This window comes from Barbus barbus (assembly GCF_936440315.1).
Source record: "Barbus barbus genome assembly, chromosome: 20".
NCBI lineage: Eukaryota > Metazoa > Chordata > Actinopteri > Cypriniformes > Cyprinidae > Barbus > Barbus barbus.
This window is the reverse complement of record NC_136748.1, coordinates 12,282,401-12,298,683: the sequence shown is the minus strand read 5'-3', so window position 1 is coordinate 12,298,683 and position 16,283 is coordinate 12,282,401. Positions and strand designations below refer to the sequence as shown.

Genomic DNA, 16,283 nt, shown 5'->3' with positions numbered 1-16,283 from the left:
TATTCATTAAATCGTTAAAAAAACAATGTTGACAACAATTGGCAAGTCCTATTCATTTTAATAAGCATAAACAAGCAAATATTAATGGAATGGAAAATGCATGGAAAAACCTGCTTGAAACCAACCAATCTTGTTGGTCTGGTTCATGTTTCCAGGAAATAGCCTAAGAATTTACACCGAAACTTTGTAGATTATTAACTGCTTATGCAATCTGATTGTTGAAAAGAAACCGCAATAAAGTGTTTCCTAATTGTATTATTAACACGCAGTTTGTTTACGGCTGTTGCCTTACTTTCGTTTTCGGATCTAAGTTTCGTTTCTGTGTAAACGCTGCTCTCCAGATCAGCATTGCACTTCATATGCTATTGTAATACCTATCAATGCTAAAGAGAGCTATGTTTCGCTGTGGACAGATGAGCTCGCGTGTATTCGCGGTGGAGTTTGATTTACGCACTCAACCTCTTTATTTCACGCTGAGCTCAACCCCACAAGAGCTTCATCATGCTCATCAACAGCTCTTTGGAGATGATGGCAAGCTCTTCTCGCTACATGTCGACAGTGACAGCAGAATTGAGAAAGCGCAAACGCACGCCGAGATAAAACACAAGCTGTCCGTAACGCTGTCGCGAGATTGCGATGTTGTTGAAGCGTCTTCTTTTGTACCGGACGTCAAAAATAGCGTCGTTAAAGGATTTTTTATACGAGACAAATCCACTACAACCCTCTCAGAGGACATATTAAAGACGCTACAGCAGAGTAAATCAGTATGTGTGTTTTCATACAAGCGCGAGGGTCAGTACTGCTGGCAGGAGCTGTGGTCACCTGTCGATCAAGTGCAGGAGTCCATGAGGCAGTACATCACACCTGCAGCAGCAGCAGAGCATCACCCATCCACACTGAACATCAGGAACTCTGATGTCTTCTACTGCATGGATGAAGCCTATAAAGTTCTTCAGGAGGTACAGTAGGATTTGAACGCATTTTGGGAGCAGGTTATGCTATATACAGTACATTTATTTTTAGTTAGACTACTTTTTATTTTCATATAGGCTATGTATATATATATCCACACACACACACACACACACACACACACACACACACACACACACACACACACTATGCACATGCATGAAGACATGCATGTCTTTTCTGTCCATTATAATTAATTTAATGCATCACTGCTGAATTCCATATATTTTGAATAATAGGAAATGTTTCTTGAGCACCATATAAGTATTAGAATGATTTCTGAGGAATCATGTAAACTTAAGACTACAGTAATGGTTGCTGAAAATTCAGCTTTGCCATTACATGAATAAATGATACCTTAAAATATAATAATAGAAAATAATTGTAATAATATTTCATAACAATTCTTTTTAATGTATTTTAATCAATTAAATGCAATTAAATCAGAAACTTTTTTCAAAAACATTTAAAAAATCTGCCAATTCCAAACTTCACTGTGGGAACCAAGCACTTCTCACTGTACTCCTTCCCTTAGCAATGCAATACCATTTTGAACATTCTGTTACATCCAAAATGATTGACTTGGTCTCATGAGACCAGAGTTCCCAGAAATATAACTGCCACTCTTTTCAGAAGTTTTTACCAGCTCTGCATCACTTGTTTTGTATGTGTCTGCTTTTTTCCTAGCTAAAAAAAAAACTGCTCATCATGAAATGAAAGCTAAAAAGTGAAGGCTTGGTTATTTCAGGAACTTTATCAAAAGTCCATTGCTTTTGAATATCTGTTACATTTGCTATATTTCCACACTTAAAACCATGATTAAGTATTCCTCTTGTACCACGGTCCTCTTTTGTGCCAAAAAAAAAAAAAAAAAAAAAAAAGTAAGTATTTGGCTTTATTTTGTAACTTTCAGGACGGTGTACTCATTTTTACAGCACAACATTTTATCACTTTGATAAGGAAAATATTATTTTCATGATATCTCCAAATAACTCCAAATGTCTTAAGAGTAATTGCTGGTTGGCACCGATAGCCTTGTGGGCAGCGTATCAACATACTGCACCATTGTGCTTCCTTCCCCCCTCTCTGTCTCCCACTTCACTTCCTGTCAGTTCTGATCTGTCCCATCATAATAAAGGTGAAAATGGCAAAAATAAATAATACTTAAAAGTTAAAAAAGTATCAAAACACCAGTTATAAAAGTATACCTTCGTAGACTGTTTTACTTTGATGCTGAAATGAAAGTGTATAGGCTAACTAATTTAAGGTAACAATGAACATTTGGTGATTAATTACTCAATGTATTTCAGTACTTAACCACAATGCAGCTTCATGTAAAACAATACATCCTTCTGCCCATCCCAGTGCACTGACATTATCCCTGAGTCCAAGCAAGTGCTGAAGCTTGTAGACGAACAGTTGGAGACAAGCAGGGGTGATGGATTTCCTGTCATTGTGATCGAGGGACTGGATGCCACAGGTTAACACTGAGCCTTTGATAAATACTTTATTCAGCTAATTAAAAAGTATGCATTCAAACACAATATATTTTTACCAAGCAGAATGTAATGTCACATACACATTCATAGCTTCCAATATGATAAAACAAACAAACAAACAAAAAGTTTGCACTCTGAAATTCTGTTGCTTTCACACTGTGTGTTTCCCTGATTTCTCCATGTACCCAGGTAAAACTACTCTCACAGAAGCCCTGCGGGAGTCTCTGAATGCTACTCTGCTGAAATCTCCTCCCCAGTGCCTGGCTCCTTTCAGACAGCGCTTTGACTCAGAACCACCCCTCATCCGCAGGGCCTTTTACGCTCTGGGGAACTACATCACTGCTGCCCACATCGGAAAAGAGTCCTTGAGGGCTCCTGTCATAGTGGACAGGTAGAGATGTGTGCACCACAAATACACTCACATGATGTTTGGGCAGCACTGTGGGACGTATGGGAATGAAACAAATATATGCTCTAAAGCTGAAATTGTGGAAATTGAGGCTCAGTGAAATGTAAATTGTTATTTGAGAATACTTCAGATTTCATCAGATTTCATTTATTTTTGTAATCAGAGCAGTTTTTTTTGTGGCACAAAAACAATGAGGATATCCATTTTGGGTGGAATATATCTTTAACAGACTGGTTCATTAGAATTGATAGTAGTAGCATTTCTACTTCAAGTTAGTTCGTTACCCAGCACAATTATAGACAACCCCCTCTTTTTTTTTTTTTTTGTCTCTGTTAGGTACTGGCACAGCACAGCAGCGTATGCCATTGCCACAGCAGTTGGTGGAAGAGTTGAAAACCTCCCAAAGCCAGGCTCAGAGCTCTACCAGTGGCCAGAAGACCTACTCCAACCAAACCTGGTGCTGCTCCTCACTGTCAGTCCAGAAGAAAGACTGAGAAGACTCAGGGACAGAGGACAGGACAAGACAGTTGAGGAGGCTGAACTGGAGATCAATCAGCTCTTCCGAATTAAGTAGGTCAACTTGTTAAATGTGAGAGTGTTTTTAAGGTACATCTCAATACGCTTACTTACTGCATGTGATAACCCTTAAAGTTATCAGATGCTGTTGTGCATCTCTAGATTGCTTGGACTCTAGCTGGCCTAAATACTCCAAAGTAAACTTCAATAGTTATTTCTAGGGGATTTTCAGGTAATGATGCCATTTGTGACAAAAATGTGCATGTCTTCAATTAAACTTTTTACTTAGGAAAAAACAAGTAATAACTTAATATGAAACAATATTAATAAATTAATGATGAAATTTCTCTTTAAACAAATATGCCAACCCTATTCACAATGTTTTGAGTTTGAAAATAAAGGGGGGTTAAAGAAGTTTTTTACATTTTTTTTTAGAATTTATGATGTCACCCCTTCAAACATGATATCAGAATCAATATAATATATAAAAAAATTAATATAATTTTGCAGGATAGCAGGTTTGAAGAGAAAGTGTAAAAGTTGCATTTTAATTTCAATAATAGCAACATTTTTGGTAGAATTTGTTTTAAAAATTATTTACAGTACACTACCCTTCAAAAGTTTGAGGTCAGCAAGATGTTTTATTTATTTTTTTTTTTTTACATAGGCTAACTTTTATTCAGCAAGGATGCATTAAAGACTATTTTAAATAAATGTAAAAAAAAAAAAAACTTTTATTTGTCAAAGAATTCAAAACATAACAAACAAATAAATAAATAAATAAAATAAGAAGCTGTTTTTAAAATTCATAATAATAAGAAATGTTTCTTGAGCACCATATCAGTGTATTAGAATGATTTCTGAAGGATCATGTGACACTGAAGACTGGAAGCTTTGTCATCACAGGAATAAATTACATTTTAAAATATAGTAAAATAGAAAACAGTTATTTTAAATTAAAATAATATTTCACAATGTTACTGTTTTTGTTTTTTACCAAATAAATGCAGCCTTGGTGAGTTTAATAGACTCTTTTTTTTAATTAACATTAAAAAATCTTACCAGCCCTAAACATTTGAACGGTAGTGCATAACCTATTAAAATGAAAAATTGTTAATCAGATGAAAACAAATATATATATATATATATATATATTTATATATATATATATATATATATAGTAAATATTAAAGAAAAATAGTACTTTATTTTTTACTTTTGTATTACATGAACGCATATAAAACACAAATGGCTTTATTTCCCAAGCACAATCCCTGTAGTAGTTTAAAGTTTTCAACGCTGTCAGGTATATTGAGAAAGCCAATGAGCGTTTATGACAAATTACTCTTTGTTTTCAGAGTGGAAGAAGCTTACAAGAGAATCCAAAATCCTGCCTGCATCATCGTGGATGCAAGCCCCTCTCCACAAGAAGTGCTGCAACAAGTGCAGCATTTAATTAGGAACAAATGTCACTTGTAAACAACCAGCTCCCTACCCGACGAGGCATGAAGCAATGCAACCCCTCCGAACACCACTAGATGGCAGTGTAGTGCTACGATTCCACCCCCAGTCAGTCAGCCGAGCCTTTAGGAGGCTGCTGGCTAACTGCCAGCATATATTTCAGGGCTCGTATCTGGACATGTCACAACATATTCCCCTTCCCACAGAGCTTTAGTGATGACACAAGAGAGAAAGTTATTGCGGGTGCCATAGCTGGGTGTCAGCTCTCATACGTAGGGTCACAGCGTCCACTTTCCTTACTTTGACTTATTCCCAGTGAAACACAGGAACTCAGCTAAAGAGGTTTGAGAATTCATCAATCACTTCAATTAGATTTAAACACAAGAACTCATTGTTGGTCAGCTCGGTGTTCACTCCTTCAGGAGATGGAATCAAGGGACCTTATGGAGGTATTAAAAGCAATAGATCTGATACAGGCAATTTAAACTTTCTTTGATTTGTTTCTGTTGCTTTTGGACACAGAATCTGATAATTAATTACGAGTGATATGTTAGGACAAAAATGTACGCTGTAACTTAGTTTTCAGATCCAGATTCCTTAAAGTTTATTTATTGTACTAAAATAATCAGCTAAGAATAAATTGTAATCTAATACAAATCTTTTAAATATGTTACTCAGGTTTCAGTTCATTTTAAACAAACAGTTCACCTACAAATGAAAACACTGTCATGAAGGGAATTGTGAGATAAAAAGTCACAGCTACCTATAGATATATATATATATATATATATATATATATATATATATATATATATATATAGATGTAAGCTTGCATAACCTGTGAGTCATAATTGGGAGATAAAAAGTCACAATTACCTTTTAAATTATTGTTTTTCTATTCCATGGTGGACGCTTTAAAGCAATTGCCAAAAAATAAGAAAATAAAAAGGAAAAAAATAAAATAAAATAAATATAAACCCCCCACCAAAAAGTAGTCCAGTAAACTGTATTCCATGTCAAACAATATGTTTTTGTGTTTTTCACAAACTTTTATTGTGTGTACAGACTGTTTTATTATTATTACTTTTTATTTAAAATTTAATTTTTTAATTATTAATATTTTTTATCTGAAAATGTCAAAATGTTTCACAATGCATTTACAAACCATTTTGGAATCTTAACACAGACACTAATGAGGTTTCAGAGCTTCGGTGGAGGGGAACATTATCAGTAAACATCAACCTAAAATTTCAGTCTGAACACCAGAAATTGATAATGTTGAGTTTTAATTTTTGGATTATTCAACTAATCTTTTAATTATACATATGATCTTCAATAATCCACATTTAGCACACATGCACACGTTATGCATGCATGCAGGCACCCATCTGCCCTCATGTGCTAACAATACTATACTTACCCTATAATTCATTTATATGGTGAACACTGCATTTACCCAGTGATAGCAAGATTAATTAAAGGTTTTAGTAATTATGAGCTCAGTGAGGATATGGGCCGGGAAAGACGGAGTGACCCGTCTCTCACACACTGATGCCTCAGCAGTGTGGAGAAGAGAGTGGGGTATATTCATATGGCAATTAATGGAGTCCTGTAGATCACTGTCAGACGGCTTTCCACACCACTGCGCAATTACACACTCCCCTTAGCCAATTATTGAATCTCTTGCTATAGAAGCAATTATATGTTTATTTTTTTAACACACTGCATATACCTCATATATGCTCGGAGGTGGTTAATATTAATGCCTCATAGGCGTAAAAGGCCACATTTAAATGTGCGGCGTGAGAAATGTACTGGTCAGTGATTTTAATAAACGATTGAACTGGTTGCAGTTACATTCCTGGGATTTTCTGCTTGGAGACCACAGTGGTCCCCAGTGGTCAGACAAACCAGGTTGATCAATTTTCCATCTATTTGCTGTTGCTCTCAGTGGGAATATACAGGGTTTAAGGATTATATGTTCAGTTGTTATGGACAGATACTCCTACAGTGCAGTCCTTATGAACTAGGGAGGGGGTCAGACATGTGCTCTTAAAATACTCTGAGTGGCTTGTAAATTAGCTTGAGCAGTGCTTTATGTATAGTCATCCTTCACTAACTGTAATAAGTCTTTTTTGTGGTGTATTATGATAATTTGAAGCTATAGCAGTATGTTTCTATAACATAATTAATAAAAATAAAAATGTGTACTACTGTTCAAAAGTTTGGGGTCGGTAAGATCAGTAAAAGTCTCTTTTCTTATGACAAAAATACAGCAAAAACAGCAATATTGTGAAATAAAATTGTAGTTTAAAAGAACAGTTTTCTATTTGAATATATATTTAAAAAGTAATTTATTCTTTTAATTGAAAGCTGAATTTTCAGCAGCCATTACTGCAGTCTTTTGTGTCACATGATACTTCAGAAATCATTATAATATGCTGATTTGGTGAAAATTGTTGAAAACTCCCAGTATTCTTTGAGGATATAAATATATTTTGTAATTGTAACATTATAAATGTCTTTACTGTCACTTTTGATCAAGTTCGCGCATCCTTGCTAAATAAAATGATTCATTTTAACTAATTAAAGAGAACTTTTTAAAAATTAATATATATATATACATACATATATATAAATTAAAATGAACATTTTAATAAAAATTCTTACTGATCCCAAGATTTTTAACGGGGAGTATAGTTGTATAGTAGTTTAAAATAATAATAATAATAATAATAAAATCTCAATTGTGAGATATAAAGTTGCACTTAAAAGAAATAAATTTGCAACTGGATACAGTTGATTAAATGTCACAATTACAAAAATTAGAATCACTGTTTGTTCATCGACAATTTCTTATGCTTTCAGATCAACAAACGTCACTATATTGTAACCTGTTAATAAATCCACATTGTTTCTAACACACAAAGTAAGTTTATTTCAATGAGCTTGATATACGGTACAACCTCATATATTCAAAACCCTATAAGTAAAATAACATCACAACCTTAATTTTTCATTTCAGTCTAAATTATTTATAGAAAAGACACTTATTTAACCAAATGCTTTAATCTAAAGTGATCTACAAATGAGGAGTGTAACGAATCTTACGATAATCAGACATAAAAACAAAGCTGAATGCACTGAACCCTTTAACCAAACATTAGATCATATGTGCTTTTGAAATATGAAAAATCAGGTCAGAGTGCAGAAGGGAAAGGTAAGCCACCATCCTCCCCAGCAGGCCCCACGAAATCTACATCAGCCACTTCAATATTTCATTAGCACAACAAAGAACAAGACGGAGAAAACCCTCTCTACACTAATTAAAGATCCAGCAGGGATGGAGCCACACAGCAGTCTGTGGTCCCCCCCGCCTAAGTAATAGATCAAATGAAAGCTGTCCCTATGAACATGAATAATGAGTGAAGTGTGCTGAGAGAAGTGGGGGTGGTATAGGAGGGTGGGTTGGAGTGGGATCTAGAGACCTGGCACTGACACCCTCCTTCTCTGGGCCCAAAGATGCTGCCAATTGCAGGGGGTGAGGGGGGCCATAGAAGCCTATAGGACCCTATAGAAGAGATGGCGGGAGGAGGACCAGAGAGGCACTATATGTGTGAGTTCTGTGCTTCTATAACACTAAATCTGCCAAATACACCAGATGATAAGCAGGTGACTTTAGATCAGCATTCAGATTACACAGTGACCTTCTGGGTGTTATGATGGGGATTATGATTGTGTGATTACTAATGCTTTACAATAGAGTTGTATACATAACCATTTGCACATATAATGTGTTTTAAATTCTAAATGAATTATCATGGATTCTTGAATATATATATATATTAATCTCTGTAAATGTATAAATATACTCTTGTCCATTGTTTGTAATAATGCTACATTATTTGATTTAATAAAAATGAATTGGACTACTAATGATTCTAAAATGGTTTGTTTAATAGTTTGTGTTTTTGAGTTGGGAAGTCACTTTGGTCAGAACTAGATGGTGATGTATCTTTTCTACAAAAGATTCAGAAACAGAACTCTACTTCTACAAAATGATGAATAAACAGTGTGCATCAGTTGTTTTTTTTGCTTTTTTATGTATTTATTTAGTTTATGATAGCGATGTATATTGAATAGATCCTTTTAATATTTCCAGGGTTCACAGAAGCAGAAGTCGTCATAGTTGGGTAAACTTCTAGAGTGGTGAGCGGAAACTACAACAAAATTATTTTTTGGGGATTCTCATTTGCCCATATAGCATAAGAAAAAATAATCCATGATAGCATTTCTATTACTTTCCAAAAGAGGAAAAAAATATTGAGAGATTGATTACGTAGGCCAAAAGCAAGAAATATGTTACATTTGTGGTGCCTCTGTCAGCTTTTGTAGTGGAAAATCCCATGCAGTGAGGTCAAAGGGATAGTTCAACCAAAAATGAAACTTCTGTCAACATTTACTAATCCTTCCCTTGTTCCTGTATGAGTTTATTTCTTCCAATGAACTCAAAAGAAGATCACTAAACAGTTGATGGTAGCCATTGACATCTATAGTATTTTGTTTTTCTGTACTAGGGAAGTCAACATCTAATGTCAACTGTTTGGCTACCAACATTCTTCAAATAATGCAAATCATGGCAGAATTTTAGTTTTTGGTTGAACTATATACCTTTAACTAGTTTTATGTAAAGTATAGTGTTATAAAATGCACATTAATTAAGTATTCTGTTGTAATTGTACAATGCTGATGTATTTTGTACATGCAACTTTTTGGCGAGATTTATTGTTAGCAAAAGTTCTTTCATTCATTAATTTCAACAAATTGCTGCTAAACCCCACTTCCAAATCGGAAATTCAAGACTTAAAGCGGCAGTCCGTAAGTTTTGCCTCTTTGTTGCCATCTCTGTTAGAAACCTGCAATTGCAGTTATTTGCAGAATTATCTTATTTTCGTGGGTTGTGCATCGGCACGGCTCCACAGCGCAGATGAATGTAATGTTTTGAGTTTATGTGTAGCTGTGAGTCAACACACCAGTGTGGATATTAACTGTACTTCGGAATTACAGAAACTACGTCTTGAAAGTATGTCCAAAATATGAAGTTTCACCAGAAAATGTCATCTTAACAAGTAAGTAACATGTCTACCACTTTTGTTCTGACCAACTGATTTTTTCTTTTTACAATAAATCCTGCAACCAATGGTAATTAAATCTAACGATTGCAAGGCTAGCTCAGATTATGTCCAAACATGAAAATTTACACTTTGTTCTCAAAGTGTTAATGCTAACAACATCAGCATTGCAGAAACCACCCTGAACCACTCAAATTAGAAAACATTATTAGCCTACATTACCGTTGTAAATTGGGCAAAGGAGATAGTTTTGAACTATGATTGGTTATGTACTTGCTCAATAATTGATTTTGGATCATTTTTAACCAAACAATTTACAGAATGCAACTTTAAAGAAAGTTCAGGGTTTCCCATTAACAATCAAAACATTAACTCATAAATGCAATCTTTCCGACATGACAACACACCAAAAGCATCAGTAAACCTTAATAGTGTGATTTAATCAAAATTCATTTTGTATCGGTCTGAATGGGACTTGTTTTGTAAAAACGACAAGACGACCGTACATTTAGAATAATAATAATAAAAAAACATTTATACCAAATTTAAACAAAAAATTTAAGAAATGGACATTAAATATTAATTTGAAAATTTTATTTCATTATGTGAGAAGAGAAGAAGCTGTGGTTGGGACAGTGATCAGTTATAGAGTTTAGCACTCATTACACACAAACACTTGACAACAGGATGCTGCGATTGACCAATCAGAATCAAGTATTCCAGAGACCCACATGATCAGCCCTCGTTCATTTGACAATTTGGGCAAATATAGGCTTGCATTTATGGGTAGATATATTCTTAAACAGGTGCACAAACAGAAAATGAGCTGAACATCAATGTGCATGTCACATTTTCTGAGCATTTCTCAGAATTGGGATAAAATTGCAATGGGTGTTCCTGACAGCAGATAGAGGAGCTACTCCAGGAATTGTTAAATATTTAAACACGCTGCGAGATCTCATTAAAATCTGTACAAGCGCAGCCCACACCAAAACCCCCATCAGTGTCTAGCGCAGTCATTTTGGATACTAGTCATAACTCAGTGACGTGTGACACAACACTTATTATCTAAAGCTTCCTTGTCATACTAAGAACATCATATATCATCATTTCCAGTGAAATGAGGCAGCCTTTGACGGAGATTCATAAAATCTTGGAGTGATTCGCTCTGCTTGAATTCTGACAGCCGAAGGCGGAAAACAACAAAAAATGGATAGAGGGGAGAAAAAAGTAAAGGAAAAGAAGAGCGCGTGACAGCTTGACTACACGACTAACTCCGTAGAGTAAACACAAAAACAGGATTGTGAACAAACTTGGGTTCTCCCGAATGCTCCCTTCTACCAAAATCATGCCAATTAATTCTTTGTATTCTTAGCGTTCCCCAACTTTTAACTGGGATGCCCTCTCACATAAATTGATTTCCTGTGGTGAACTTGAATCTTCCTTGTACTTCATTCAAGATGTTCCCGTCCTTTCTCTTCCCCTTAGGAATAAATCAAAGACCGCGGCTGCCTAGTTGCTGCGCGGCTGTATATCTTTTTATACTTGAAAATGGCTTATTTTTGTTTTAGTGCCATTAATGGTGGGGCATGCTTTAAACTTCATCAGTGTCAACCGTTGAGATGAAGTGCTGTGTCTGTTTATTCCTCTCCCATCTCCTTGTTTATGTATTTACTGAGAACTCATGCGTCGTACCGTTTTGGCTTTCACAATCCCAATCACCGAAAATGAATGCAAGGTTGAAAAAAACTAAGATCTTGGAGTGTGGAATAAAAAATGTTTAAACAGCTTCTGCTGCACACATAAATAAAAGTAGAGTGACTTCTTTCGCTCTTGTCTGAGCGTCAGGGGAAAAGTGTCTGCGATGAATGTAGTGAGATGTAAGATATTTGGCGCTTAGAGTGTTCTGGTTGGAAAAGAAGGAAGTCCGTTGCAGTTTTTTCCTCGCTCTACTGGAAACACTGGAGAGCGTATCCTTAATTATCACATACAACAACCAAGACCAAGTTGGCTGTGTATACATATTTCATAAGTATCGTTCTCTCTCTTAAAAGAATAGTTCATCCAAGAATGAGAATTCTGTCGTCGTGTCATTTCAAACCCGTATGATTTTCTTTTTCTCGTTGAACACAAAAACAGACTGTGCATGTAGCTTTCCCCCCAATGAATAAATTAAGCTTTTAAGCTTCAAAAATGCATGTGTATGAACCATAAATGTATCATAAAAGTATTCTATATGACTTGTGCGCTCAAATCTTCTAAAGCCATATGATAACTTTGAGTGAGGAACTAAAAAGGTCATTATTTATGAATAATCTTCTGAGCAGAACTGAATGTTATTGTGAACAAATCTTCTGGACCATTTGTGAACCTGTTACGGTATTGCTCCCAGGAATGCGAACGAGACAGGCAGGTATAGAAAACAATGCTCTTTACTTGTTGAAACGTAAGGTGTAACATCAAACAATAGCAGACAAAACGGCAAGGGTGAACACAGGCTTAAATGCAAAACATAATCAAACGACAACAGGAACAGGTGAGGGGCTAATTAACTCATCAGGGAAACTGGGTCAACTGAAGACATAACTAGAACGTGACAGTTCGCCCCCTCCCGGAACGGTGCGTCCTCGCACCGAAAAAATGTAGACAACCAGAGGAGGGAGGGTGGGGGTTCAGGAGGCGGGCATGGAGTGGGAGGGAGCCGGGCAATGGGAAAGGGGAAAAAAGAAAAACAGTCCAAAAAATGAGTCCAAGGGGGAGTGGAGGGTGGGAGGAGCCAGGGAGGAGCCCGGAGCAGGAGAAGCCAGATGGCAGTCCAGAGGCCAGCCAGGATGGCGGCCCACGGCGGAGTCGATGGCGGGAGGAGCCATGGTGGTGATGGGACCACCGACACCAGGGGACCGACTGCCGGAGATGACGCCGGTGGAGAAGGAGCCCAGGATGGAGCCGAGCAGCCGCAGAGCCAGGGTGACACTGCTGGGCCGGAGGACCACGGCGGAGCCGGCGGCTCGGGCGAATGAGGCGGAGGCGGGGATCCCGAGTGACGCGGTGGAGCCGGAGTGACAGAGGACAACGGTGGAGCCGGAGGGAGGGAGGAACCCGACGGAGCCAGAGGAATGGAGGGACGAAGCGGAGCTGGAGGAGTGGAATTCCGTGGAGTAGGCAGGTGGACGACTGACCCAGGCGGAGCCGGAGGGACGAGGGAGCCCGGCGGAGCTGGTGGAGTGAGGGGCCACGGTGGAGATGAGGGAGCCACGAGCCAAGGTGGAGCCGATGGATCGGAGGGCCGAGGTGGAGTCCGGGTCTCGCAGGCTGGAGGTGAAGACTGGGGATCCTCCAACCCCGAGGTGGCTGATTGCAGGGAGACCCGAAGCTCAACCGATCCACCAGGCATGGCATGCTGAGGGTGAGCTGAGGGGTCTTCCAGATGTGGCTGAGGAGGGACTGATGGGCTGGCTGACTGGTATCGAGGAGGCGGGAGAGGGAGGCTGGGAGGGAACACGGGAGGATTCGAGCTGGACGGAACCAGCGGAGACACAGGAGATTCCAGGCTGGACGGAACCAGCGGAGGCACAGGAGATTCAGGGCTGGACGGAACCAGCGGAGACACAGGAGATACCGGGCTGGGTAATGCCTCCCCAAACCAGTCAATCAGATCCTCTTCAAAGATGCCCAACAGTTCCTCAAAAAAGTCTCCAGAAGCCAGTGGTTGCTCACCCTCAGTGGTAAATGTGTGGGCTGGGGATTTCTCCATTCCCTCAATCTCCACTAAGACTCCCACGACGCACGATGTTGCCGGCTCACACACCTGGTCAGTCGCGTCGAGTTCGGTCTCCGGGGCGATGAGTGGCTCTGTCACTCTCCGTGGTGACGGCTCTCTCCGCGCGGCCGGCTCGGGCTCTGCGACTGCGGTGGGCTCAGGCGAAACCTCCGTGCAGCGAGATGGTGAGGGCTGACTGGGCTCTGGATCGGGAGTGGGGCTGGAGCTGTCCTCAGCAGGGTCACCGAAGATAAACCGATCATTATTCTCCAGCACCCACTCCACGCAAGCGGCGAAATTCTCCTTGGGACCGTTCGCTGGTAGGCGTGCCTTACACTGCTCGCTCAGGTTGGCGATGTAGAACACGCAGAGCGAGCGGTCTTCAAAGTGTGTAAGGCGCGCCAGGTTGATGTAGTCCTCCAGCGAACGGTCCTTCTGCTCCAGGCAAAGGAGTAGGACGGCGGGATCCATACCGGAAGGGAGAGGGAAAAGAAACAAAAATGAGCAAAAAGAAAAACGCCGCTAAAAAAACTGTTTCGGTCTGCTATTCTGTTACGGTATTGCTCCCAGGAATGCGAACGAGACAGGCAGGTATAGAAAACAATGCTCTTTACTTGTTGAAACGTAAGGTGTAACATCAAACAATAGCAGACAAAACGGCAAGGGTGAACACAGGCTTAAATGCAAAACATAATCAAACGACAACAGGAACAGGTGAGGGGCTAATTAACTCATCAGGGAAACTGGGTCAACTGAAGACATAACTAGAACGTGACAGAACCATATCAAGCAATTTATGGTCGTTTACTGCTTTTCTCATGAAGTAGGAAATTAAAACTAAAGCAGATATCAAAATTTTCAGTGAATGATGACTTCAAGCGCACCTATTATACAAAATTTAATTCTACATGATGTTTGAACATAAATTTGTGTTGGCAGTGTGTGTACACAACCACCCTATAATGATAAAAATTGCTTCTTTTTAATCCCCATAAATCATAAGCCGTTCACAGAATCTGTAAAATGTGATGTCACATTCACAGGCCTCACACACAACTGTTGAGAAACAGTGCCATATTAGCAGATTTCTTTCCAAGATGTTTACCTTCACAGACATAACCTACTGTGTTTTTGTAACTTGTGTGTGTTTTTAACAAAAACTTATTTGTATTTGACAGTTTAAGTGTTTAGTAATAAGTTTAGTACTCACTTGTCATGTGATGGCCGCTTTCTTTGCACTCAGAAAACCGTGCATTAGAAGTTTAAACCGATATGGCATTAAAACGCATGATGTCAGCATGATAGACATGATAATCAAAACCAAACAGATGTTATTTAGCAGAGTATCTGATGTATGAGCTGTAAAGGCATAGCCCTATTCTGGAAAATGGGGCAGGGAGCAGCAGCTCATTTGCATTTAAAGAAACATGCACGAAAACAGCGTCCACTCAAAACAGGCATTTTCAAAATGATATAATAAATTATTTGTGGGGTCTTTTGAGCTGAAACTTCACAGACACATTCTGGGGACACCTGAGACTTATTTTACATCTTGTAAAAAAGGGAAAAATAGGTACCCTTTAAATTGTGGCTTGTTTTCTCAATGAGGCTATCATATGATATCAGAAGACTTGGAAAATAACATGTAGGGACTACATTTAAGATACATTTATGGTGTTTTGTGTCAGTCTCTGTTCATAGCAGTTGTATGAAAAAGACCATTCAGAAAATGTAGTGTCTTGACATTTGCTTTTGTACTCCAGTGTGTCACCTAATTGTCATGGGCCGTTGAAGGGTGTTTGAGAGGAAGCCCAGAGGTGGGAGGAAGAGATGAGTGAAATCCTCACTCTTTATCCAGAATAAGCTTTGTGAATCCCTCTACACCCATTTAGTTTTCTTACTGTGCAATTCTTTTGACTATGACCCAGTCATCTCCCTACTTTAGAGTTCACTCACTCCTCCTCGTAAAATATGGAGCTTATGGCCGTTCATCTCTATAATCATCTGTGTGCGTGCTTGGCGGGCGGCTCCAAGACAAGCTAACAAGAACTCGGGCTCCATGCCAGCTTCCTATAGCTTCGTTCAAAAAGTCCCCACTTTTTCAAAAGGTAACACTATTAAATATCCCTTTGAGAGTGGAAAGCCTTAAAAAGTGCATGATTTGAAATGCTATCATTCCTAAAAATGGTTTTATAAAGAGAAGCATTATGTTGTCACAAAGAATAATGCATACAGTTCACACAGCGAACTGTGGCTTAAATATAAAGCTTAATCAACAAGTCAAATGCTCTGAAAACCTTGAAAGCCGCAGTAGCTCGAGGTGAGCTTTCTTTAAACAACTAACTGCACTGCACAGACATACTGCAGTAAGAAAAGTGTCTGTCCCAAGCAGAGCTGATGTAAAATTAAATTTTAAATAATGATTAATGTATTGTACTACTGTTGAGCCATGGAGCCTAAACCACAAAGCTTTGTGGCTTGTAGTGCATATCTGTAAGTTTTAGGTCCATTGTTATGTTAGCATACTCCTAAAA

At 38.4% G+C, this 16,283-nt stretch overlaps 1 protein-coding gene across 3 annotated transcripts; it reads left to right on the top strand.

The window, feature by feature from the left end:
- The first annotated feature begins 302 nt into the window (after positions 1 to 302).
- Positions 303 to 5,595, top strand: cmpk2 (cytidine monophosphate (UMP-CMP) kinase 2, mitochondrial). 3 transcript variants are annotated; one of them, XR_013785643.1, is made up of 6 exons: positions 303 to 959; positions 2,338 to 2,452; positions 2,661 to 2,862; positions 3,217 to 3,450; positions 3,559 to 3,628; positions 4,755 to 5,520. XR_013785643.1 is itself a non-coding variant. In XM_079444029.1 (5 exons), exons 1-5 carry the CDS (start codon positions 381 to 383, stop codon positions 4,873 to 4,875), a joined length of 1,251 nt encoding a protein of 416 aa, XP_079300155.1. In that variant the 5' UTR covers positions 303 to 380; the 3' UTR covers positions 4,876 to 5,595. The 3 variants fall into 3 exon arrangements, 2 of the variants coding, with proteins under 2 accessions (XP_079300155.1, XP_079300156.1); XM_079444029.1 differs by lacking the exon at positions 3,559 to 3,628 and having other exon boundaries at positions 4,755 to 5,595; XM_079444030.1 differs by lacking the exon at positions 4,755 to 5,520 and having other exon boundaries at positions 3,559 to 3,675.
- Positions 5,596 to 16,283: the final 10,688 nt, after the last annotated feature.

What these genes read in the sequence shown, in the direction of transcription:
- cmpk2 (XM_079444029.1), top strand. Translation starts at nt 381, where the DNA reads ATGCTAAAGAGAGCTATGTTTCGCTGTGGACAGATGAGCTCGCGTGTA. An exon ending in CCTATAAAGTTCTTCAGGAG is followed by an intron (nt 960 to 2,337) that starts GTACAGTAGGAT and finishes TGCCCATCCCAG; the next exon opens with TGCACTGACATTATCCCTGA. An exon ending in GCTCCTGTCATAGTGGACAG is followed by an intron (nt 2,863 to 3,216) that starts GTAGAGATGTGT and finishes TGTCTCTGTTAG; the next exon opens with GTACTGGCACAGCACAGCAG.